The sequence below is a fragment of the Pelmatolapia mariae genome, linkage group LG10_11, assembly GCF_036321145.2.
Source record: "Pelmatolapia mariae isolate MD_Pm_ZW linkage group LG10_11, Pm_UMD_F_2, whole genome shotgun sequence".
Classification (NCBI taxonomy): domain Eukaryota; kingdom Metazoa; phylum Chordata; class Actinopteri; order Cichliformes; family Cichlidae; genus Pelmatolapia; species Pelmatolapia mariae.
In genome coordinates, this window is record NC_086236.1 from 22784763 (window position 1) to 22811330 (window position 26568).

The 26568-nt window shown below is 38.5% G+C and overlaps 4 protein-coding genes across 7 annotated transcripts; 3 read left to right on the forward strand and 1 right to left on the reverse strand.

The window, feature by feature from the left end:
• Positions 1–628: 628 nt before the first annotated feature.
• LOC134636992 (transmembrane 4 L6 family member 1-like) lies at positions 629–3071 on the forward strand. The gene is made up of 5 exons (XM_063487296.1): positions 629–805; positions 1272–1337; positions 2323–2459; positions 2546–2732; positions 2827–3071. Exons 1-5 carry the CDS (start codon positions 629–631, stop codon positions 2833–2835), a joined length of 576 nt encoding a protein of 191 aa, XP_063343366.1. The 3' UTR covers positions 2836–3071.
• Positions 3072–5670: 2599 nt separating this feature from the next.
• On the forward strand, positions 5671–8019 carry LOC134636889 (transmembrane 4 L6 family member 5-like). Its single transcript, XM_063487138.1, has 5 exons — positions 5671–5919; positions 6133–6198; positions 7026–7165; positions 7254–7469; positions 7585–8019. The coding sequence occupies exons 1-4, from the start codon at positions 5743–5745 to the stop codon at positions 7444–7446; spliced, it is 576 nt and encodes a 191-aa protein (XP_063343208.1). The 5' UTR covers positions 5671–5742; the 3' UTR covers positions 7447–7469; positions 7585–8019.
• A 4397-nt stretch (positions 8020–12416) lies between these two features.
• tm4sf21a (transmembrane 4 L six family member 21a) lies at positions 12417–16892 on the forward strand. Its single transcript, XM_063487527.1, has 4 exons — positions 12417–12593; positions 12960–13025; positions 16472–16611; positions 16694–16892. The coding sequence occupies exons 1-4, from the start codon at positions 12417–12419 to the stop codon at positions 16890–16892; spliced, it is 582 nt and encodes a 193-aa protein (XP_063343597.1).
• Positions 16893–17001: 109 nt separating this feature from the next.
• On the reverse strand, positions 17002–23186 carry slc25a15b (solute carrier family 25 member 15b). Of its 4 annotated transcripts, XM_063488031.1 has the most exons (8): positions 22691–23186; positions 21758–21864; positions 20957–21047; positions 20376–20634; positions 20149–20286; positions 19831–20006; positions 18846–19004; positions 17002–18718 (listed from the first exon to the last, which is right to left on the reverse strand). In XM_063488031.1, exons 3-8 carry the CDS (start codon positions 21009–21011, stop codon positions 18597–18599), a joined length of 909 nt encoding a protein of 302 aa, XP_063344101.1. In that variant the 5' UTR covers positions 21012–21047; positions 21758–21864; positions 22691–23186; the 3' UTR covers positions 17002–18596. The 4 variants fall into 4 exon arrangements, with proteins under 4 accessions (XP_063344101.1, XP_063344102.1, XP_063344100.1 ...); XM_063488032.1 differs by lacking the exon at positions 21758–21864 and having other exon boundaries at positions 20957–21043; positions 22770–23186; XM_063488030.1 differs by lacking the exon at positions 21758–21864 and having other exon boundaries at positions 22770–23185.
• Positions 23187–26568: the final 3382 nt, after the last annotated feature.

A 26568-nucleotide genomic window follows, 5' to 3' on the forward strand; every position in this document is an offset into this window, starting at 1 on the left:
GCTTAAGAGTAGCCCATTTTTGATGGGGGAGGAAATCAGATAGAGAACAGTCCTAAATGAGGATTGGTGCTGAGACTTCCGAGTAGTAGTTTTTATTATTGCTCTTTGTTGAGTCTTTGTAGCAATTTTTTTTGGTATCAAAAGTAGGAAGTCTCCCACTGGTGAAAATTTGATAACTAAATCAACAAAATGTGAGTTTAACAGATCACTGAAACAGATAAAGACTGTAGGTTTTACATAAATGATCACACATTTCCAGAGGTTTTATGCCCAGGTTTAATTAGTTAGGCCTTTTGTTTTCCCCAGAGCGGATACTTTGAGCAACCCTACCACTGAACCATCATCATTATGATGCCACCATTAAGAAACCTGCGATTTTCACAGGGGATGGATGTTTGATAAATACGTTCAGTTTTGGCTCAAAACCACTCTACTAGCTCCCTATTTTTAATAAAATGAAGCCACCAATGCAAATACGCTTTTAAACTTTTTTTTCAGGTTCATGTAGGACGTCTTTTCTCTCAAAAAAAGAAGACCAAAAAAAAAAAAAAAACCAGGAAGGATGTGCACTAAAACGTGATGAACAGAAAGTCTTTAATCACAGTTGGTTAGTTTTCTCGGTGACAACATGTGTACTGGAAAATGCTCGCGTATCATTGCCTATACTCTGTACCCGATGGTGCTTCTGTCCATCATCTGCAACATCGTGCTGTTCTTCCCTGACCTCAGCGCCAAGTATGTGAAAGAACAGCACATCACTGGAGAGGTCATGTACATGGGGGGACTCATTGGAGGAGGTTTATTGGTGAGTTTTCACTTCTCTTATGTGCTGGATTGTAAGGGTGGGAGCCAAGTCTTATTATTATTATTATTATTATTATTATTATTATTATTACTATCATCATCATCATCATTATTATTATTATTATTATTATTACATCTAATAGATGGTCTGATAGATGGTGTAAACTCTAAAATATCCCGTAAAACCTCAATTTGAACAGAATATAAATGTTAACTGGTTTTACAGACTCGTTTACTCCAAGTACAGATTTTGTGCGTTGGTTAAAAGAGAGAAAGAGAGGAAAAAAAACCCAACAACCAACAACCTGGAATTTGTTTAATCTAGAAGCTCTTCAAATCTTGCTGAAAATTTGGTGCTATTTAAAGGCTTAGAGTGGCTGAACTTAACTAACCTCTTAAGTGCTGTTGAACTGGTTTCTTGTTGATGATGCATGCAGAGTAGTTTAACTTATTGTGTACCACCACAGGTTTTCATGTCAGCACTTTCCATTCACTTGACTGGAGAGCATGGGTGCTGCGCAAATCGCTTAGGGGTGAGTAAGTTTGAACACATTTCTGGTGACAGGTACATCTCAGTAACTGGTAAAGGAATTGTAGTTAAATGACCACTTGCAAGTTCAGGAAGAACTGCAAAAGTCTCTATATAAAGGATAAAAAGTGTCCTGTATTCACAAAACCTTAAAGGCCTTTAAGCGAAAACTGCAACAAACAAAACAACAACAGGGGACAGTTTGCAAGTATACATTGGGGCTTTATCAACATCATTGTGTTCGAAGAAAAATGATTGTACTACTTGGAACACTTGGATACTTGGAATTCAAAATTATCTGGAGGTGAAGCACGGTGGTGATAGCATCATGTGGTGCGACTGCTTTGCTACAAGATATACTGGTAGGATGTCAGTATGAGGAAGGACATTAAAGCAGATATATTCAGTTCACACGTAAGTGTTTACGGGTGGGCGACCAAGCTGAGAGACACTTCCAAAAAGAAGAAATATGTTTGGTGTTGTATCACTATTACACAACATTTAAGTCCATGTGAGATAAGACAGCAAATTACCACAAATACTAACTCAATTCATTTCTTCTTTCTTTTTTTTTTAGCTTACAAAAGCCTTCTGATGTTTACACAATATGCCAAATTAAACAATAAGCTTAATGAAAGATTTGCATAGAGATTAGAACAATGCAATGACAGATAAGCAAAACAAAACACCATTATGACATGCACATGCATACACAACTGTGAATCTTGAATAGAAACTATTATCTTGTTTTAATAATAGAGGTATGTTGGGACATCAGTCTGTAGTTTGTGATAGGATAGGAGCTAGAAAGGACATTGGACAGCTATTTGGCTTTTCTTTCTTAAACTCATAAATAATAGTTTCACACAAATCTTAGAAGAACAGAGGTGAAATATTAAAAGCTGCTCAGAATTCACTGTTAATACCAAATATCTTAATCTGCAATAGAAATGTTTTTATGACCTGTCATTGTCATTTAACTCTGGCAGATGTTCCTATCTATTCTGTTTGCTGCACTGGGTGCGGCTGGTGCCGTGTACAGCTTCATTGCAGCATTTCTTGGCTTAACAAATGGCCCCCTCTGCAAATCTGAAACCGGTGATTGGCAGAGACATTTCCAAAGCAGGTGACAAGCGGAAGCAGTTTTCCAAAGACACTTGTTAAAATCCTCAATAAGTTCTGGTTGCTCATAAGCCTCTTTTCTTCACGCAGCAATATGACCTACCTGACTGACTATAAGTCATGGGCGAAGTGCAGTGAGCCAAAGAATGTGGTGCTGTTCAATACTGCGCTGTTTATGACTCTGCTCATAGCCAGCTGCCTGCAGGGGTTGCTCTGTGCCATGCAGATAATCAATGGCCTCGCTGGCACTCTGTTTGGAACCTGTGACAAAAAAGAGGTGAGGTAAAAAGACCACACATTGATGTTTCACATAAGTTACACTCACCAGCGGCTCCCTCATTTTTATTGATGTTTGTTCTTTCAAATTACAGCATGCATAAGTTTCTGATCAGGAGGCTTTCGACTGTTTGCATTTACACCACATCTGAAGAGAAGTCTAAAAGAAGTGTTCCTGCCTTCAGTACATCTGTAGTGTATGCTTGCTCTAAAAGTATTGTTCCCTCTGATGAGATATTTTCATAATTTGGGGTATTTTAATATGCTTCAGGCTGCTGTTACATATACACATTAGTGTGCACGGTGAAACGAGTACAGTATTGCAAATAATTCACGCTAATCATAGAGTCAGATAGAAATAAACTGCTTGAAAATAAATGCTTCTGATCCACAGCTACACATTTGTCTTGTGTTTTGTCATTACAGTCACTAAAAAATATACTAATACAGCTGCAGTGATATTTGAGAGTGCACCTCTTTGTTTCACTCCACACAAACTTTATTCTGTCTATCTATCGCGTATAAATGCGATTTCATATTCCAGATGCATTAACAAACTTCACGGTTTTTCTAAAAAGAATAATCAATCAAAATACAATCCACAGCACTCAAAACATTGCTGTGTGTGAGGAAGGTGAGGAAGGGAACTTCAGATCTCATGATAACCTTTATGGCAGCTGAGTAATCTTGCCTCACCCTAAGTGTTGCCCAGACACCAAACATGTTTTGTTCAGCATGGGTTTCTCTCTCTCTCGTTGTCAGTACAGTGCCTAGATAATATACTAATGTACTGATATATACTAATATGTATGCCTTTGATTTGCTTGATGCCCAATATAACTGCAGAGACATTTAAGCCTAGAAATTACTAAAGTATATATATATGTTTTATCACTGTTTTCCTGTGGTTATCATATTGATCTCTCTTTCCCTTGGTGTGTTGCTATAGCAGCGGCAAAACAAAGCTGTGTGTTGAGCATGCAATATCAATGTCGATGTATGACATTGTTATCTTACACTGCTTTTTGAACATGTCTCTCACACTAAGAAGTGGTGGCTGTTATACAGTCCAACAACAAAAGAAACTCACTTGTTTTTAATATGTGTATGTGACAAGAAAAGATAGATCACACATAGACTTTGGGGGATGTTATATAAATAAAAAAGTACAATAAAGAAAATAAAAAGACCTGTCCGAATGCGCCGTCACACTGTTAGCAATCAAAGCTGGATCCATTGCTGAGGAAGGAGAATCTACAGAGCTTGACATACACAGAGATAAAGCACAGCCATTATATGGTTTCGACATGTTTAACAATTCGTAAAGTTGGTCTTGAGTAGCAATCAGACAATTCTATTCTGACACTTGCTGCACTTTAGCATATGACCCACCAAATTTAGTTTAAAATGACGACCCTGCAAATTTCAGCAGAGCCAGAGGTTGGTCTCCTGGTCACCCTTTCACCCACTTGAGACTTCTCAGAGTTCTGGTCACACAAATGTTTCATCTTGACCTGCGGCTTTTTTAGGTTCTGTTTTGTCAACTGACCTGCCATATAGAGTCTGCCGCAAACCATTAACACAGTCTATCAATTTCACAGGTGATTCATCTGATAACCACTTATCCCACTGCTAAAGGTCCTCATACCTTTTGAGTAAAGATCATAAAAGTCATTAGGGCTTAACCCTGTATTCTCTGACAGACTTCTACACCCATCTGAGTCATTCAGAATAGCAGACTTAATGGGTAACCACTTTTCAACCAAGACCCGATTTCCAGCCAAATCATTTCCCCAAATCACCTCTATGCCATGGATAGGCAAAGCAGACTGAACCCCAGTGAACCCCAACATGGATATCATCCACAAGGTCATAAAACAGCCTGGCTTTATTCCAGGGTGGGATTTTTCTGTTAATAATAAAGACAATGAAAAAATACTTACAATGGACAGAGAAAGAATAAAAAACCCCACCACTTATAGCAGACAAACACAGACAACTGGTCTAGTCATATTCAACACTCTGAGAGTAATAAGACATCTCTAAAAACCATTACTAAGCAAATATAGTAACCTGCGGCTACTATATTTGCCGCAAAGAATAGGATCTCATCACAAATGACCAAGCCTGAGACTAATGAACTCACAAACTTCCTCCAAAGGCAAGTCCAAAGAGACAACTAGCCAAATTTGTCTATGTAAGTGGAAGACGCTGAGCACAAAGTGAAACCTTACGAAGTAATACAAACAAGCGTTTACGTAACTTACTTCAAAATCTTACAAGGTCAAGATTACTTTGCAGACGAGCCCCATTTGCCCTGTGTCTATCTTTTTCATGTAACTGGTGGTTAGAGCAGTCCCAAATTTAGAAGCAGAACACCTGAGCAGTTCAGACTCAGGTACACTATAAAAAGCCCTGCCAGAATATCTCTTTCTCTGCTCTTCTCTTCTTCATGGATGCTCATTGACTGACTTCTTTTTTGGCACATTCTCACTCATACACCCTCTATTCATCCAGACATACACTGATATGCTGACAACCATTCACACTATTTTTTGATATCAGTATTTTATTTTAAGCCATTTTTGGTATTGTTAGCCTAAGTCTATGTGTGGGCTCCATATTTCTTGTAACATACTTTGAGCTGGGTTCTGACGTATCTGACGTGGCTGTTATGCATTCCAGCAACGTACAAGAAACTTGTGTGTCAATAAGGGGACCAGCGTGTAGTTATATAGTTGACCAAACAACGTCGTTATCTAATCATGCCAACGAGTGAACAACACAAGGTTTGTGTCTCTATAATTCCACAGGGTGAGTCACACATGCTTCCGCAGCCTATCCCATATCTTTTTTATCACTGGTTTTCACTACACCTCCCACATCTTAACCTCCCTCCCACTGGTTACTTTTTCTTCCCCAGTCACATTTAAGTGGAGCCTCTTTCGACAAGCAAGAATCATCTGAGCTCAAACTTTGCTACCAAGTTAGTAATTTCTCCATCTGCAGACATGTGCACTGGAAAATGTTCCCGTTTTATTGCTGTTACTCTGTACCCACTAGCAGTCATATCTATCATCTGTAACATCGTGCTGTTCTTCCCTGATGGGGACGTCACTTATGCCAAAGACGGACATATTACCGAGGAGGTGAAATACATGGGGGGACTCATTGGAGGGGGTGTAATGGTGAGTGGTCTTTTTTATTTTTCAGTCTGTCGCAGAAACTAAACATTTTTATTCTGTATATTTGCAAGGTTCAAAAGTCAGAATGCACTTGGTGCGCATTGCTTTTCAAAACATGAATGAAGGCTCATGTTTGCATGTTTACAGAGTCTTTTAAATATTCCACTAACATCTGACTGAATATTATGTCCTATCACCTCCTTTGTCCTTCTACAGGTGTTGCTACCAGCATTGTACATTCATTTAACTGGTAAACAAGGTTGCTGTGGAAATCGCTGTGGGGTGAGTCAGTCATGAGTACAGTAAGATGTTGCAAGTGGTCGATTAAGGAGGTTTGATTAAGTTTAATGATTAATGCATCATATGCAATCTTCACTGAAGGAAATTTGAACTCTGCATTTGTCAGAAAATAGTTAAACATAACATCAGTAAGATCAGTGGAAATACAAATTGCTATTGACCTGAAATGTTAAAGTATATGCCATATATGTGTCATAGAAACTGGCCCAAAGTAATGATTATTTTATAAAAATTCCTTGTATAGTTCAATCTTTATTTTGTCCACTTTTGTACTGAGGCTAAATTCAAGTGAAGCCAAAAAAAAGAAGCCAAATTTGCTGCAATTTGTAAGCCACAACAGCATGTCTTTTTAGGTTCCTAATTTACTTAGATGTCATCCTAATTTAATTAGACATCATGTTGTTTGCAGAGTCTCTTTTCTTGATCTCGAGAGAATGTTTAAAGGTTGAAGACACAGGAAAGGGCTCACTGAAATGTTTTTGGACTTAGTGGTACAGAAATGCATTTTAATAAAAACCAAAACTTGAAATGTACAGCAGTCCAGTGAAGGCCTTTTTGCTGATAGAGTTAAGCTGTGATTACATTGTAGAAATTAAGCCTGCAACAGAAATAGAAAAGGTGACTTAACACAGTACCAGCAAACCTGTTTTTGCTATGTTTGGTTCAGGTGATCTGTAGTCTATGGGAAAACTAAACAGAGTGCTTGTCCCTCCCTAAATGTTTCATTTATCAACAGGATGGGGGGGGGGTTTGTGTCTTTAAACTGTATCATGATTGCATTTGACCTTTATCATTTACTCCCTCTGCAGATGTTCTTATCAATTGCGTTCGCTGCAGTGGGTGTTGCTGGTGCCCTGTACAGTTTAATTGTTGCAGCACTTGGTTTGCAGAATGGGCCTCTCTGCAAAACCGTACTGCTCTGGACAACGCCTTTTAAAGAACTCACAGGGTAAAAAAAGCACAGGAGTGACTTCCTCATGATATGTTTGATCTGTTTCTTAATTCTTAGTCATTTATAAATCTCCTGTCTTGCACAGTGACAACAACTACCTGAAGAACGATAAATTGTGGAGCTTATGCACAGAGCCTAAGAACATTGTGCAGTTTAACCTTGGACTTTTCGGCACTCTGCTGGCCACAAGCTGCCTGCAGGTGATCCTCTGTGCCATACAGATGATCAACGGGCTCTTCGGCTGTCTGTGTGGAACCTGCAACAAAGAAGTGCTTTGAAACCGAGTTCGCCTTAATAATAGGTAAAAATAATTACATCTCAAATGATTTGCTTCTCAGATTTATATAGAGACTTAACTTACAGACTTAACTTCTCTTATCTGTATACTTATTATTTATTCATTCCTTAATCTACAGACACTGAGAGTTCCTGACAATTGATGGGCGCCCCCTGCTGGATGAATGAGGATAAACCTCTTGTCGACATCTGCATAAAACATTCTCTTTGATTTTTTACTATTTAAAAAAAAGAACTTTTTTGTATTTCATGCTTCACATATTGCAGAAAATTTAAATTTTACTGTTGTGCAATCTTTTTTTAGTAATAATAAATCCACGACATTAGAAATGAGTTATGCTAATTAGATGGCCAGTTTTATATAATCTGGCTTGAAACACTGCAGCTAAAGTTTTACTATTGCATTTTGTTGTTTTTTTTAAAAAAATTCTAAAAAGTATATCTTTTGAATAATTGTGTTTTACACTATTGATAGGTTTTAGTGGCTATTACTAATATTACATTAAGAGTGTACTATATTACTAATATCTTACTATAATTAATGTAATAACCTTCAGAGCAAAATAAAATACATGACAAATGTCTTTTTATTATTATAATAAATACCAGCCTTGATATACAAATATTTAAGTGTTATCTCAAATTGTTAGCCAGTCCTAGATAAAGTGACACATAATCAGGCAGTTTTGGTTTCACTGACGTACATGAATAAATAAATAAAAAGGTTACACAAGAATTGAAAAAGATTAATGTTGGGGACTGGAGAATCACAGCAGAGAGTGGAGTGCAATGTGGCAAGCAGAATTTATGGGCAGAACTCTCCAGGCAAGCCAAGATGTGATCCCAAACTGAGGTGGACACATAGCTGCCAATGATTCCATAATGAAAATATTATTTTATTTGCTACACCAGGTTTTATGTACGTTAAAATTAAATAGTATATGCCACTTTACTATTTTTACATACAGTGGCGGTCCTGGGCGAACACTCCGTCTGGCGCCCCCCCCCCCCCACACACACACACAAAACATATTAAGGATTGTACATTAAGAAAAAACTGTTGTACACACACACACACACATATGACGAGAGAGAGAGTATGCATGGTATGCAAACGGCTACCAAACAGCCATCATAATTCGTCATACAATAAGAACAGGACAAATCAACAATTGACACTGACTAATTAATATTAAAATCTGTAACATAAAGTATTGTTTGGAGTTTAGTCTGTTACTGTTGCTATTTTTACTATTTCTTCTTGGAATAACTGTAACCCACATAATTTCCTTAGGGATTAATAGAGTATTCTGATTCTGATTGTTTCAGGATGACCTGCCATTATCCAATGACACATCTGCTTACCTGTATCTTTTGCTCGTTTCTCCTCCTCATCTTTTCTCTTTTTTCTAAACTGAGCACCTGATGGCTTTGAACTTTTCTTGTCCATCTTCCATTGGTTTTAATTTTGCACTCCAGTATGAACACCCATCCCTCAACCCGAGGATCACCACAACATAACTTAATAGACCTACACCTTAGTTCACAGATTCACTTTGTCTAAGGTGTATTTCTGACTAGGTTTTCACACAACCTAGGATTTAAATCATGAATACATAATGGGCTTGGATTTACAACATTATGAATGAAATGTGCTCTATTTGGAAGCAGCCGGCCCCCTCCCCTTTCGACGGGATGTGTGTGAGACTTTAAATCATCAAACTGTAAATTATAAATGTTAAATTGTTATTGATCCCTTTACCCCGAGTCCTAAAGTGTATATTTATTTTCTTACTCTTCTTATATATATTGTTTGTTTACTTGCACTGCTGTAACTGGAGCCTCGTCGTCTCGTCTCTCTATATACTGGACTGTATGTAGCGGAGATGACAATAAAGTTTACTTTGACTTCAACAGCAAGCAGGCGCACCGAGGGCTCTCGCGCTCACTTTTCGTGTACAGAATTTCGAAAAAAACATCGGTGCAAATTATAAGTCTGTATCATAATGTCTGGTGTTTTCGTGTTTGTTGGTTTGTTTTTATTTTGTTTTATTTTGCGAGTTGGTTATTAGACGCTGCTCCAGCCAGCCAGAGAATCCCCCGCCACCTCGCACTCTCCTCCCTGCGCCGCAAGCACCTCGCAAACGGAGGGCGCCCTTACTCCCAGCAAATGGGCGATAGAAAACCGATCGGTGCCTATGCCATTCCCAATATGCGCTGGCTGACGTCGGGGGAGCATGAGTACGAGCAATTTTTTTTTTTGGCCGATGGCCGTGGTGCCGCCCCCCACCACGATGCCGCCCCGGGCAACCGCCCGTGTCGCCCGTATCTAAAACCGCTACTGTTTACATAGTCTTTAAGCAATGACCTACAAGTGGCGCATGTGAAGTGGATTGGTATGATTTTCAAACACCACCAGAGGGCGCTTTCATAAGAATTCTCCTCTCGAGGAGGGTAAGTACACTAACATTTGAATTGCATTCATTTCAATTCAATTTTATTTATATAGCCCCAAATCATAACAACAGTCCCCTCGTGGTTGTCATGACCACTGATCAACAACCATGACAAATTGCACATTGATGATCAAGGAACTGATCTCTCTGCCCATTGTTCTTTTAGTTAGCTATTTTCAGTCATTGTGCAAATGTACTGTTTATAGGGTTGGGGAAACCTGCAGTCAGCTGAGACTGAAGAAGTCAATTGGATGAGTGACGAAACGTTTCTCCCACTGAACACGCTACATCCAGATGAACAGATTCAACCTTTTGGGTTTTTAACAGGAAGAAACTTCCACAAGAACCAGGTTCAGGAAAGGGGCACACCTGCTGTGACTGTCTGGGGTTGAGAGGACGGAGAAAGGACAAAAGACAGAGAAAGTCTATTTTCTCTGTAAAGAATGTTACAGTGTGGTTTAGAATTGTAATGTGGACATGTTTAACCATAGTGCACAGCCCCACATTGGGTGAAAATCAAACACAGCATCCCCTCCATGAATCCCCACCTTATCAAGGAGAGGTTTGTGTCCCCCAGTGATCCCGGGACGTATGTTGTTCAGGGCAATTTCCCCCTATTAGGGTTTCCCATGGAGGTTTACCTGGCCCCTCACCTATGATCAAAGAGAAAATTAAATTAGAGAAAAATGAGCACCTCCAAGTCAGAGACCGTGGTTCTCAGTCAGAAGAGAGTGGAGTGCCCACTCTGGGTCAGGGACCAGTTACTGGCCCAAGTGGAGGAGTTAAGAATCCCAGGGTGTTGTTCACAAGTAAAGACAAGAATGACAGATGGATCGGGGTGGCGTTTACAGTGAGGAGAATGCTGTACTGATCTGTGTCCCCCTGGTTGAGAGGAGGTGGCTGTGGTGAGGGAGGTCTGGGCTTCTCTGTTGAAACTGCTGCCCCAGCGACCAAAACCCAGATAAGTGACAGAAAATGGATGGATGGCAAACACAACGTATCAACACAAATACCTCTGCCAACTGTCAATAACAGTGGAGGAGGGGTGATGATTTTTTTTTGCTGCCACATGGACTTTGACACCTTGCAATCATCAAGTCGGCCATTAAATCCTCTGTATGCCAAAGTATTCTAGAGTCAAACGTGAGGCCATCTGTCTGACCGCTAAAGCTCGGCTGAAACTGAGTCATCAAACAGGACTATTATTCCAAGCATGCCAGCAAATGTACAACAAAATGGCCAAAAAAAGAAAGAATTGAGGTGTTGGAAAAGTTAGTAGCCTTTAAAAAAGAGTTGTGCATAAATGAATGCCTGTAAACATCAATAAGCTATAGAAGAGTGGCTCCTCTTTACAATAATATTGTGAGAGACTGATAAAGTCACATGGAAAATAACAGTTTTTCAGATTCCTGTAAGAAACTAGGGAATGCTTAGTTTTCTTAGCGGGTATGCAGTGTACCTGGTGTACAAATTGAAATTTACTGACAGAAACATCCAAACTGAGACACATCTATAGTTTGATGACATTGTAGTAGTGTAGTCGTTGTCTTCATTAGTTTTTTTTTACGATAAGTCATCAAAAGTGACACAGGGAGAAATCCTGTTTACAGATGGGGGCTTCATCACTTCACATACCAATATATTGTGCATTAATATGATTTTATGTATTTCGGGTACTTTCCTTCTGCTTCTAAAAAGAATAATCAGTCAAAATACAATCTACGACACACAAACATTACTGTACTTCAGGTGAGGGAGGTAATTCCAGAGCTTATAATTACAACTTTTACAAGGGTTAAGTAGCCTGATTCAATCTGTGTGTTGTTTGGAGACCATGTTTTGGGCAGGAGGAGCTCTTCTTATTCTCTTTCATTTTAAATTTCAACTCGCCAGAATGTTTGATGAGTGTTTAACCAACCACAAAGTGACCGTGTCAGTGACATATTGATCTTTCTTCCACTTTGTGTGTTTCTATAGCAGCAGCAAAGCAAAGTCCAGCTGTGCTTTGATCATGCAATACAGCATATCCCCAGGATGTCTTACACTGGTTTTAAACGTGTCTCTGACACTAAGAGTCTTGGCTGTTTTACATTCCAACAACATACAAGAAACTCAGTTGTATTTAATCCTAAAAACAGTCTTGGAGGTGTGATCACTCAGCTTATTAGTTGTGACATCATTAGTACCAGCATGTGTCACTAAGGTGACCAAGAGAAATTAACAGAAATTTGGGGTTATCTTATCATGCCGACTCCAACTGTTGAACAGAGCAAGCATGAGTCAGACACACTTCCGCAGCCTGTCCCAGACCCTTTTTTCCTTTGCTATTGCCCTGTCACCACACCTCCCACACCCTAACCTCCCTCCCACTTATGAATTTATCTTCCCAGTATGAATCCCCAGTCACTTTGGAGTGGAGCCTCTTTCTATAAAGGGCGATTAGCATCTGAGCTCAAACTTTGCTACCAAGTTAGTAACTTTCTCCATCTGCAGACATGTGCACTGGAAAATGTTCCCGCTGCATTGCTATTACTCTGTACCCACTAGTAGTCATATCTATCATCTGTAACATCGTGCTGTTCTTCCCCGATGGGGACGTCAGCTATGCCAAAGACGGACATATTACAGAGGAGGTGAAATATATGGGGGGACTCATTGGAGGGGGCGTACTGGTGAGTGGTCCTCTGTTTTTCAGTGTGTTACTAAAGGATAGAGCTGATTTGTTTTATGAAAATTTGGAGTCTCAGAAAAAAAATATACCTTTACATATACAGTCTAAAACTGTGTGCATATCTGAATTGAATCCATGTGTTTTCTGAGAATTAGTTTAGTGTTTAAAGATTTGTTTCAGTGTGTGTGACACTCGCATGAGAATCATCTAAACTGGGCGTGAGCAGGGTGCAAAAGTCAGAATTCATTGGTGCGCACTGTTTCTTAAAACATGAATGAAGGCTCATGTTTGCATGTTTACAGAGTCTTTTATTCCACTAATGACAGACTGAATATTATGTCCTATCACCTCCTTTGTCCTTCTACAGGTGTTGCTACCAGCACTGTACATTCATTTAACTGGTAAAGAGGGTTGCTGTGGAAATCGCTGTGGGGTGAGTCAGACACGAGCACAGTAAGATGCTTCAGGTTAGACAGGCTTGATTAAGTTTAATGATTAACACATTAAATGTAAAGCATCAATATGCGTATACAAACACATCTCGACTGAAAGGAGATTTGAATCCTGTAAATGTCAGGAAAAGTGTTTGGACTCCCACTCTTACTGCAACTTATGTGGATCATTCCTGGGATTTGCTACTGTTTGAGTCATTGTGACTAAAATAATGTATTTTGTATAAAAATGGGTCAATGCTACGGCTGCAGCAACTCATTGAGTAATTTGAATAACTCGATCATAAAAACATGTTTCTAGCATCCAAAACAGGAGCGCTTTTTTTGTAATCACCATAAAACCTCTACTGGGTCAATAAAACTTTGTGGCACTGATGTAGGGCTGTTAGGTTGGATATTTAATTATTATTAACATTAATTATTAACATCTACACCATCATAACATCTTATTTTAAGCAGCACAAAATTTTGCATCAAACCACAGGGCAAACTTCACAATGCTGACATGCTCGCTTTTGTTCAGAACAACCACCACACGCTCCTTTAAAGGCTTACAGACACAAACTCACTCATTCACTTAAACATTCAGATTAAAAAAAGGAAAGGCACAAAAATAAATACACATGAACACACACGCACCAAATCTACTTCATCAGGCGATACAACACTGTCAGACCTTTTTTGCCTCCTATTAATGTAAGAAAGTCTTTCAAGAAGACACATTATAGGTCATTTTACTTTATGGCCTAGTTTAAATTGTAAGTATACCTTATTTTATTTGACTTTACTATACTTGAGATCATTTACTTATTTCTGCATTAAGAAATGTTTTTCTTTACAAATTTCTTTAAAAAATTACATGTGAATACTATGGGAGGGTTTAATTTTTTTTTAAATTTTATTTATTTAAATTATTAAAAAAATGTTGCAATTTCTAAAATGGAAAATGAGCAGTTCATTTTAAGATACCTCTGTTTTCTCTTTTGAATATTTATTATTGCTCATTAATAAGACAAAAATATTTCTTATCCAATTACACTTAATAATGAATTGATGGAATTATAGATAAAATATTTAATTGCTAAAATAACTGATAGCTGCAGCCCTTCTCAATACATGTCTTAAAGCTTCTCTTACATTATTCACCCCCTCCACCGTATACTACAATAATATGAATCCCAAATTACCTATTTTTACAATGATCACTGATGATTTTATTACAAGTATCCTAAAAAAGCCATGGCCCGAATCATCTGTGTTCAAGTTTCGTTACCCATATAAGTTAGAAAAGTCTTAAATAAGTTGACATTTTTCATTTCTGTTGCTTTGCTGTACTTATAATAATCTACACCCAATGTTGTTTTTTTCTTATTATAAATTATATTTTATCATTTTATATTTGTAATGCTGAAAATCTTAACAAGTTGTGTCTCTGAATTCCCTGCACCCTCCCTTATGCATATGCAGATATTTACTTAACATAATATGTTTATTTCATTTAAAGATTATTATATGTACACTTTTGGTACCAAACCCCAAACCCAGTAGTAATAGTCCATATACAACCTGTTTAAATGGAAAATAGCTGAAGTGAAAAGATACAATTTCACTTCATGAAATTAAAAATGTTCTTTATTTTTGTCATTGGTAAGACTGTGAAAACAAATTAAAACTGCAAGTTCTCACTGGTTTGGTACAGGATATGTTACCTGTGTTTTGTTTTTTTTTGTTTGTTCATTTAGTTTCAAAATTAACTAAATGAAATAAAACAATATTACAAATATCTCAATGGATTGTTAAATGGAGTATATTGACAAAATGGAAAAATCAGAACACTGGACCAAATTTATTTTTATTATAAAAGATATTGATTGAAACTACATCATATTTCAAAATACATAATGCCTTTTCTTTGATAATACTTTGTGTTAATAAACACACTCTTTAAATATATTTGCAGAGTAAAGTCATAGACATTTAAGCTCTCAGAAAATGTAAATATGAAAGTGATTGTACATTTAAAACACTTACAAAGATGTGATATTTGACGCGCATCGCATGTGGAGAATTTAGACAAAATTGTTATATCATAATACCCTGAGGCTGACCAGTGTATTTTTCTAATAGTTTAACAAGTCCAGTTTCAGCTGAGATACTTTATAGATGATCTTACTATCTTGGCACTGAATAGACTGATCCATATAATTCAATTCAATTTTATTTATATAGCACCAAATCACAACAACAGTCGCCTCAAGGCGCTTTATATTGTGAGGTAGACCCTACAACAATACACACAGAGAAAAACCCAACAGGGAAAAACTCCCTTTTAACAGGAAGAAACCTCCGGCAGAGCCAGGCTCAGGGAGGAGTGGCCATCTTCTGCGACTGGTTGAGAGATTTTAATAGTATAATAGACTAACAGATTTTATTAATAGATTTTAATAAAATCAAAACTTAAAGTAGTCCTGTTAATGAACCGTTGTTTCTAAAGTTAAGCTATGATTACACTGTGAAATGTGAGTCTGCTACAGAAATGAAAAAGGTGACCTAACACAGCACCAACCATTAGCACCTGAGTTAGCTTGCTCTCTGGGTAATATTTACATTTAAGGGAAACAGTATTGTATTTTCTATATATTCATTTTGTTTTCTTTGCACATTAAAAACAAGTGAAAAGTCCAAGCTTTTGTCATCTGCCTTTTTTTTTTAGATAATTTTGACTATATTATTTTTATTCTGGATAGATTACAAGTGTAGCATTCATTTCATTAAAATTTTTTAGCAATAAATATTAATTGAAAACGTTTTTGATCACTAGTTTTGTTCCGTTCACGAACATGGACATGTATTCAACTTGTTATGTATTTATACGATTACTATCACTGTGACCTTTATATCAATATAATGACCTTGAAGGAGAGGTCAGAGGTCAAACATGAAATATTTTAAATCTTTATACTGTATTTTCTATATGCTGACAATACACAGCACAATTGTAAGAATGGTGGTTTCTAAATTATAAAGCTTTCCCCTAATTTTCAGCCAATAAAACATTAATTCAACCTTGAAGACCTTAAAGCCAAATTTGAATGGATTGCTAACATGACCTGACGCTAAGTTTTATCAGAATTCATTTCAAACCTTTTAAGGTATCATGTTTACATACAGAGTGAAATAAACACTAGCAAAACAAACTCTGTGGAGGGAGTAACAGACCTGTTTTAGTATGTTTGGTTTGGCTTGTAGTTAATCTTGAATGTATCTACAGTTTATGGGAAAAGCAAACACTGAAAGAAAAATGGCACCAGATGCTTAGTGAGCACCTACAACTACCTAAACGTTTCATTTATCAACAGGATGGAAAAAAATGTGTCTTTAAACTGTATCATGATTGCATTTGACCTTTATCGTTTACTCTCTGCAGATGTTCTTATCAATTGCATTTGCTGCAGTGGGTGTTGCTGGTGGCCTGTACAGTATAATTGTTGCAGTACTTGGTTTGCAGAATGGGCCTCTCTGCAAAACCGGACTGGTCTGGACAACGCCTTTTAAAGAACTCACAGGGTAAAGCACAGGAGTGACTTCCTTGTGACACATTTCATATGTTTCTCAACTCTTAGTCATTTATAAATCTCCTCTCCTGCAGTGATAGCAACTACCTGACAGACAAGACATTATGGAGCTGGTGCACAGAGCCTAAGAACATTGTGGAGTTCAACCTTGGACTGTTCAGCACTCTGCTGGTGACAAGCTGCCTGCAGGTGATCCTCTGTGCCATACAGATGATCAACGGGCTCTTTGGCTGTCTGTGTGGAACCTGCAATAAGGAAGCTCAGATCGCCTAAAAAATTTATAAATACAAAAAAAAAAGGTAAAAATGATTTACTTCTCAGATATATGTAGAGACAATTCAGACTTCACCTCTCCTCTCTGGATTATTATGTAGTTATTTTTTTTAATGTATTCTTCAATTCACAGACACAGAGTTCTTGACAGTTGATGGGCGCCCCCTGCTGGATGAATGACGATAAACTTCATGTGTGCATCTGCATAAAACATTCTCTTTGAAGTTGCACTGTTTAACAAAATCACTTTTTATGTATTTAATGCTTCATATATTAACAGAAAACTTAAACTCACTGTTGTGCATTTTAATATTTAACAGTAGAAATGATTTACACCAATTAGATGGCCAGTTTTAGATAATCTGGTTTAAAACGCTGCAGCTACAGTTTCAGTACTGCATTTTGTTGTATGTGACGTTTGAATAATTGTGCTTTACAGTCAAAGTAATACAGTAATTACAGTCAAAGGAAAATAAAATAAATCTTACTTTTAATGTAAGCTGCATTAGTACAATAAATATCAGGTTTGACGTACAAACAGTTCTCCGTCTTTTGTTAGCATTTCCAGGATAAAATATCTACACTTCTGAATAAAACTGAAGAGAACAGGATTGAGAATTCTGAACTGCAAACTCAGCATTGAAAGGGGAAAAAATATGGGAAATGGCACAGAATCAGGCAAAGGTTACACAATAAAAAAAAGATTAATGCTGGGTCTCAACATACTGAAGAATCACAGCACGAAGTGGAGTACAGCATGGCAACCATGACAAAGAAAAATCAGCCTATGATTTAAAACATATCGATGTTCCTTTTGAAAGCAGCAGAATTTATGAGCAGAACTACCCAGACAGACAAACCCAGGTGTGATCCCAAATTAAGGTGTCCACATAGCTGCCGATGATTCTATAAGGAGTTAATAAAATTTAAAAATAGTTAATAAAATTTAATGAAATGGCATATGCCACTTTATTATCTTTACATAGTCATATTAAGCTTTGCCCTAAATATAATCTCAAAACCTAAAGGAGCCGTTTTATTCATGTCTCTGCACAACTTGAAGAGACAGGAATGTATTTGTGCCTTCAAGTAGTGCATGTGGAGTGGATAAGAGCCCCAAGAGTTGCTTGTATGACCACAGGGGGCTTTCACAACAACTCTCCTCTTTAACTGGGTAACCGATCCCATGTGAAAGAATCGTTACATGTGCAATGACCTTGTTGAGGTAGAGGTAAAATAATAAACGGAAGTGCTGGCAGTTACTTGTAAAGAGGCTGTTTGCTCAATACTGTGCTATACTTAGACATTTTATTAGGTACACCTTGCTAGTTCCTGCTAGTAAAATCCCAGCAGATCAGCAGTTTCTGAAATACTCCAACAACAACAACGCCATGTTCACACTTACCAAAATCATGCGTCTTCCCCATTCTGATGCGCACTTTGAACTATGAATGTGATTGGCTGGTTAATGAGCAGCAGAACAGGTGTACCTAACAAAGTGGTCGAAGTATTAAAAAACTAAAAATTCTTCTATGTAAGAACCAGAGTAATACTGTGATGTAAACGCTGTGTCAAAAGCGAGTTGCTTCAGTCTCAAAGGAGATGGAGTGTGGCAGTTTAAGAGCCCACGTATAAGGTCATATGGCTATAATACTTCACTTTCAGTTCGCCGTTTCTTCATTTGTGTTAAGGATGTGGACCGTTTTAGCTGTCAAACTGCTTCATCATGAGCTTCCGGCTGGCCTCGTAACCCAGAAACAGAGCTCCATTAGCAGGGAAGGTGCGGATCATGGTGGGGGTAAGACCAGAGTAGAGCGCCCTCACACCTAAACACAAGAAACAGCTGAGCTTACAGTCTGAAAACTGAAACTGCTGAAAGCTTTAGTCTTTTACACCAAGACTGCTTTTCTAAACATGTTATGGAAAATACTATAAAACCCTTCATCTGCTTACCTTCAGTGCGAGTGATGGTCATGAAGGTCTTGAAAAAGCCCGCCTGTTTTCCCATCATAGACATGACTTGAATACGAGATTTGACGCAATCCATAGGGTAGACCACCAACCACAGACACGCCCCTCCAAAACCGCCGCTGAACACAATTGGAGCCACACCTTCAAAATACACAGCATGTTAAATATTAAAGTTCCTGACAGTACAATAAAAAAACAGAATGCTTGCTTTGAAGGGCTGCCAGGAGAAAACGTGCTCTATCTAAAAAGATCGTAGGTTATCAAAAATGCATCTGAATGAACTACGTCTGGACCAATAGCCCGAGGAGGCCAAAGTTGACCGACGTCATAACAACCGTCAAGCACGGTGGAGGAGGGGTGATGATTTGGGCTTGATATACCGCCACATGACCTAGGTAGGTTGCAGTCATTAAGTCAACCATTAACTCCTCTGCATATGAAAATATTATAGAGTCAAATGCGAAGCAATCGAAACCGAGTCATGTAACAGGACCGTTTTTCCAAGCATGCCAGCAAATGTACAACAGAAAGCTGAAAAAGAAAAGGTTATTCCAGCAGTCACAGTCAAATGTTGTAACTGCTGTAGTTGAGCATGCAGCCTACTCTGTTTGACTTGCAACACCTTTAACATATATGCACCAAGCAGGTATGCAGTTTACATGGTGTACGAATGGAAATGTACTGACAGAAATATCCTAACAGAGACATATTTGTAGTTTGATGACATTGAAAGTAGGGTAGTAGTTAATTTCATCACTTCCGTCAATATATTGAAGGTGACATAGGCACTTCACTTCTTCACTTCACATGTCAAATATAAGCACATTATATTATAAGAAGTAACATTTAATAACATATGTAAGTTAATAAAGTATATAATTTGTGTCTACTCTTTTTTCACTTTATTTAACATCCACATTTTACCAGAACACCTTTTAATAACATAGGGAAACATTTATAGCAGTACCTATGTCATCCTTGCCACATTTCATGTAGTCTGCAAAAGTTGTGCGGCAGAGTTCGTAGGCACCGAAGAAGCAGAAGTAACCGGGGACCTCTCTGGCTATAGTGGTGGTCAGACCCTGGAAGAAGCCCAGTGGTCCCTCATTCCTTATGATGAATTTCACCACTGACCACACAGTGCTTCAGACAGAGCAGAGGGAACGGTTGGTCAGTACACGAGACACTAAAATAGCTTTTTAGTAGATGAATATTTAAAAACAACTGCTCATTAACAAACTGCGCTTGAGAAACACCCGCCCCTACTGTTAAGCTATTTACTTACTTCTGGCTACTGGCAATCTTGCCTGATGATGCCATTTCATGCATGGCTTGTAGTCGGCACTTGACAAGCTCAGTGGGGCAGAGCACTAGCGATGAGAAGATGGACGCTACTGAGCCAGCACAGGCTTTCTGCACGTCACTAACAAAGACAGAAAGACCAGCAGGCGGTTAGAGATCAGACACACACAAACTCAGGGCTGGCTTTGTGCTAACATAAAGAACAGCTACCTCAGCACAGCCTCGCTGTGCAGGCCAGCTGTGAAGCGGATGACCTGCTGACAGAAGCCGTAACTCATGAAGAGCACGGCATTCTCGGCAATATTGGCCATCAGCGCCGGAGTAGTGCCCTGGTAGAGCCCACGCAGACCCACTTGTTTGTAGGTAGACATGAAGCAGTGGATGAAACCACGGTACAGCTTAGGAAAGGTCTGCATTTTGACCTTTACTGTGTCTAGAGGCTGCCCGCTGAAGACGCACGCAGCTCCCCCTGGGGAGGACGAAAGTACAAAAACAGTAAATAACAGATGTGAACTGGCACATACAGAGAGTTGCTTTCACAAAAGCCAGCCAACATGTGCCGTGAAGAGATTAGTATCATAGTGGGCTCAGGCGAGAAACAGAAACACTGAAACAAATGAGCCAGAAAAAGATAGGAGTCATCAAAACACCCTTCAGTCTGACATAGGTGGTGAGGTTTTGTCAGCACTAAAAAGCAACAGGATTACTTCATAGACATTAAAGAGTGAATGTGCACATGTGTATGTTGGCTACTGTAGAAAGAGTTTTAAGTGACAGGCTACTGCATTTACCTGTGGCTCCTGCAGAGAGATCAATGATGGCCTGGACTACTGGATGTGGAGCCATGGTAGTTCAGAAAAGGTCTCCCCTCCTCTCAGCTACCTGGGAAAAAACAGAAACCTATAAACGGTGTGTTTTAGTAGAAAAATATAATGAGTTCATTGTTCCCCTGTTCCCCTCACACTGTAAATATGTGTGGATTAGATCCCCCGGAGAGAAAAGAGCAGCTGGGTTCATTACTAGTACACTAAATTAGTTGCAATTTCAACCAGAACTGCTCAAAATGTGAAAATAAATAAAATGTGAGGACGCTGGTAGATCCTTCTATGAGCTTGCATGTTAAAAATAGGGCACACATGATTTGATTTTGCACTTTGGGGTGTAAAATAAAACTTTTTTCCCCCCAAAACTCCTATACAGCTATAAAGATGCATATCTGACAGTATGTTTAAAAGGTAAAATCCTTCTCAAAGTTCTATCCTTCTATGGTGTGTGGTTATAAAGCACCTGTGATTTGAAAAACTCAATGCCAAAACAGTCAAACAGTACTCTCTTCTACCAAGCCAGCTTATTATATTTATGCATGATTTAACATCTTGCTCACATTACACAGACATCTTTTACACATGGGACATAAAACAATGCAAAGTGAAAGAAATATTCAGTTTGTCTGTAGACTGTTAGACGATATCAAGCAGTAAAACAAAGCCCATATCTGTACAACTGCAAACTTCAGTGCTACATAGGCATTCCTTTTCTAAACTCCAAATGATCTTCTTCTCCACGCTGTGCGCATGTACCTTATCCCTCACCTTATCCCTCTGCATGTCCTCCTTCACTACGTCCACGAGTTTCCTCTAAGGTCTTCTTTCCTTCCCGCTTGGTTACTCTATATTCAACATCCTTTGTCTGGCATGTCCTTGGAACACATCCAAATCATTTCAACCTTGTCCTACTAACTTTATTTAATTTCCTTCTATAATTTGACTACTAGAAGTATTATCCACGAAGGAAATTGTTGACCACTAGAATCAATGACCAGAAAAGTCAAGGTTAGATTAGCTTGGTTGGTTTGCCACGGTTCACTGGCACCAAAAGTGTCCTGCTTGGGTTGCAGCTCTCCTACAGCACTGCCATCCCTTCTGCATTTGAGTTAGAGTTAAAACATAGTGCTTGTTCAACAGTGGGTTAGCTGAGACTACATGCATGCAAGTAATAACAATAGCCCTCAGAATTGGTTTCTATGCGTACAAAATCATTACGTTTGAATTAAGAAAAGCGCAAAAAACGTGGATCCTGTGGAGAGGAAAAGCAGACTTTACCTGCGGTTTACCAAAAGCAAGTTCAGTCCTGTCTTTTAAACCTTGTGTGGTCTCGATGCGTGCCAATCTAAAACCTCAGAGCGCATTTATAACTAAATGAGTGGTTCACAGCTGCCCTCTCTGCTACTAAACTATCTATTCCAACTTTTAAGGACACGGTGGTGACCCTTCCCCAGCTGATGAAACATGGCTCCAATGTTTCTGTCATTGGCCTATCTCAGCTCACACGTCACCAGCAGAGGCTGGTAAATGTTATTTTTGTGGCATAAATTAAACATGTGTTTTCCCCCGCTTCTTTAAAACCAAATGACACATGTATGCTGTAAGCCACAGGTAGAGCAAAAAGTCCAACAGGTATGAGAGATAACTTAGGTTGTTAACATCAAGAAAATCCAACAAGCTGAAATTATCAAAAAAACTTACTGCTTTGATGACCTTACAGCGTGGGTTCACTCTGAGAGCTGAACAGACAGACGGAGTACGGGAATTTCAGAATACAAACCTTACTGGAGAGCTTCGAGGTAAACTCTGTAGGTGAGGTTAACCTGGGAGTCTACGTGTCAGACATACGTTAATTCAGGGAGCTGCTAACCAAAGCTAACATCATGCTAATTTACTCCAGCAGGCCACCGTTCAACGTTGATCTTAATGCTATCTCATTTGCAGCGCCTGTCCTCACTGTCTGCACTATGATCGATGCATTGCCCATCAACGATCCTGGGAGGTGATGAGGAGAGTACAGAGGTTGCGTCATTGGAGGAGAAAATGAAAAGTTGAGAGTGCCCTCTCTGCTCTAAATTCCAGGGACGAAACTTGCCGTCACCCAACGACTCTGCTCAGAAAATTAGCAGTCTTACTAAGCAGAATTCGCAAATGCTGTAATGTAATTTGACTTTTTAAAAATTACATTGTAGCGTTACATGGTTATTATATAGTCGTAAATGTTAAATAGATGTCAAGATGCAGAAGCCGTCAGCGATAATGAGTGGTCCTCTTAGTTTTCTCGGGATCTTTGACACGGAGCCGCATGGCACAAGAAGAACCGGTAAAGCTTCCGGTTCACATGCTTCCGTGTTTTTCAAAATAAACTTAAACACCCCATGGAACTGCCGAGTATTGAAGAAATTGTTTTTTGGTTTTTATTTCTATATATGTAGAAATTATTTTTGTATTATTATTTTTGTATATACAGTGCTATGCGAAAATATTAAAACACCCATCATTTCTCCGTATTTTTCTTTCAATGAGCCAGAGTTTCTTGTATTTTTGGAAGGCTTCTTGAGCAATACTTCACCAGGCTTTCTCAAGTTCTGTCAGTTTTGTTTTCAAGCGAGCAAAAGCAATAAGGGATAAACCAGTGTTGTGTAACAGCCAACTTAGGAAAGACCCGATTTTAATTTGTTTCTTTAGGTACTTTGATACTTGTAGACTGTCAATGAAACTTATTTGTTCCCCTTTCATTAGTTGTATGAAGTTGTGTGCATTTTATAGACAGACAGAGAGACAGATAGATAGATAGATAGATAGATAGATAGATAGATAGATAGATAGATAGATAGATAGATAGATTTTAAAAAGTAATGTCATTAAGGTGAAACAATCCACCTAGAAGCCTTATCAGAAAGGGTGTCTGTCAAGAAGCAATTTTTAATGAATGGAAACAGGGGGGGAAAGGCTGAGGTGTGCCAAATTACACAAGAACTGCTCTGAAAATCTGTGACAACGTGTCCAATGGAGTGATTAATTAAAATTTCAATATGAAGGAGGTCATGAGAGGAGTATAACAGTACCACCATCTGGAAAATGTCTCACTGGCAACAGCTTGATTCTCCAGCTTAATAATGATTCCAAACACAATGCCAGTGAAGGAAAAGTATACCTGGATAGAAAAATACAATAACACACGATCAGTCACTATCGGTCAGTCAGCCATACCAAATATTGACTTGCAAGCTTGATAGAATTGTGCAAACTCTCATACTGCATTTCCACGCGTGTTTCGATGTGTCAACAAGTCGCTGGTACCTATTGTACCTATTGTAACGCTGCCCCATTTTCCTAGCAAAATATAAAGAAATGAATGGTGGACTTTTATACACAGAATTTTATATCTGTGAGAAAATCTTTAAAATCAGCACGACTGATTATTATTTCATGGACTCTGCTACAAGTGGTGGTTTTTCCATTCTCATAAAACAACACATTTGCAGCCTTGTGTCCTTCCTTAGTCACTGGCAGTCAGATCTTGAAATCGAGTTAATACAAAGTCCTCGGACAAGATATCATTTACTTTAACACTGGCTTTAACAACCTATGAGCAACAAGCATGCAGATGAAGTAGGTAACGTACCTCCCCTCACAGTGCACACTAGATCCCAAATGGTCACAGTGTCCTTTAAATGAAGTTACATAACTCAAGATAGCTGTGTATCAAAGTAACAACCAGAAGAGAGAATTTGTTTTATTTCATGATGAATAGGCTAACTTTTGCTTGTTACTCAGCCTTCCAAACTCCAACTAGAAGTCACTGTACACTTTTCTTTTGTAAGTGAGAAATAAATCTCCCACACCATGTTAGAGATTCAGAAAACCATCTAGCAGAGATAAACACGTTTGGCTACAAAAGAATCGTACAAAAAATCAGAACAAAGAATGTCTCAGAACACTGTGTTCTCAATCACAGCTGCTCTCGCAGATCTGGGCTCTTAACTCTATAATTGCCTTATGCCTGTTGTATCATTAGAGGAGTCCCTTCCCTTCCCCAAGCATAACATTACAAAGTCTCCATTAAACACAAGCTTGCATTGAATTGTATTGTTTAAACCTCATCTATAGCTCAGGGGTTGAAGTGGGCCGGCACACCTTCAATTAATGAGCATTTAAGTCTGATAAGCAGATTAATACTGACGAAGTATTACTGACGAATTAGCTCATTTGTCATATGCTGCAGCCTGGCGTTGGTTCCACTGATAGCACTGAGCAAGTGAGAAAATAATGACCTTCCACAGCCCCCCTTAGACACTCCAAACACCCTTCTTTCCTTCTCATCCCTGTGGTGCGTTCATGGGGCATTTGTAAATAAATTTTTCTTTCTTTTTTTCAAACAGCTGGACAAACAAGACGGGTATGTAGTAATATGTATATTTAGCTCTCAGCAACACTTTGTGACAAACATTTGTGATAAAATGCGTCTGCTAGCTAAATGCCTGCAGGTGTATTTGCCAGGGAGAGAAAAGGAAACGTTGATGTACGACACTGAGAGAGGGAGGATGATGTAAGAAAGAGCACGGGAGAGGAAGATGAGAGATTATTTTCAAAGCTAAGAACTGCTCAGTAAGTGCAATTTGATAAACTGGAAACTTTTTAAATCCTACATTTGATTTGTACATGATGATGCTGAATTACATTTTTGGCTATTTAAAGGTTCCTATGTATATAATTATATAATATAATGTGTTTTTCTAGTCTTACTGACCACTCAAAGCATTTTAAACTATAAGTCACACATTTTAACCATACATTCTCACATAACACTTGATGCTATTAACCTCACATCCATGGCCATTTTCAATTCACAAATTAGCCTAACATGTATGTTTTGGGGCTGTAAAAAGAAGTCCACACAGGTACAAGGAGAACATGCAAACTCCACACAGAAGGCCTGTAAGCTGTAAGGTGGCAGCACTAATATGTTGACCACAAAACGGCACAAAAATACTGGCAACCGTCAGTGCTACCCCTCAGCCTACCAGCACACACAGCTATAGCATCAGTTTCAAAATCCTGCTTTGCCTTGTTCTGAAGTTATTGCAGTTATTGCACAAGATTTTGGAAATCCTATGTGACTTCCTTTTTGAGTTATGTGTTCAAAAGATTTTAAGAGAACTTGACCTTTGACCTTGAGGTTGAGGTCACTGAGATTCAAACTCATCCTAGATTGTTAGTAGATGTACCCTTGGTATCACATCACTTTCACAAACTTAGGTGTCCACGCTGCCTGCCGGACTGTCAGCATGACGTCAATACCCCATCAGCCTTTTACGGCTGTTGGGTAAAAAAACAGCTGGCCAATTCAAGTTCTTATCATCATGCGCCCTCTACTGGCTGTTTCATGCTTCTACATCAAACATTAACAACCTGTGGAGCTCTGACAGAAACTGCAACAAACAATTATTTGCTTTAAGTTGGATTTCCCGTATAAATTAAAAATATGAAATCAACATTTTCTTTATCTCTGTTGTATTTTTTTGTAAAGGCGAAGGCTCCATGGAGGAACTTTGAACTGATATTTAAGATTTTTG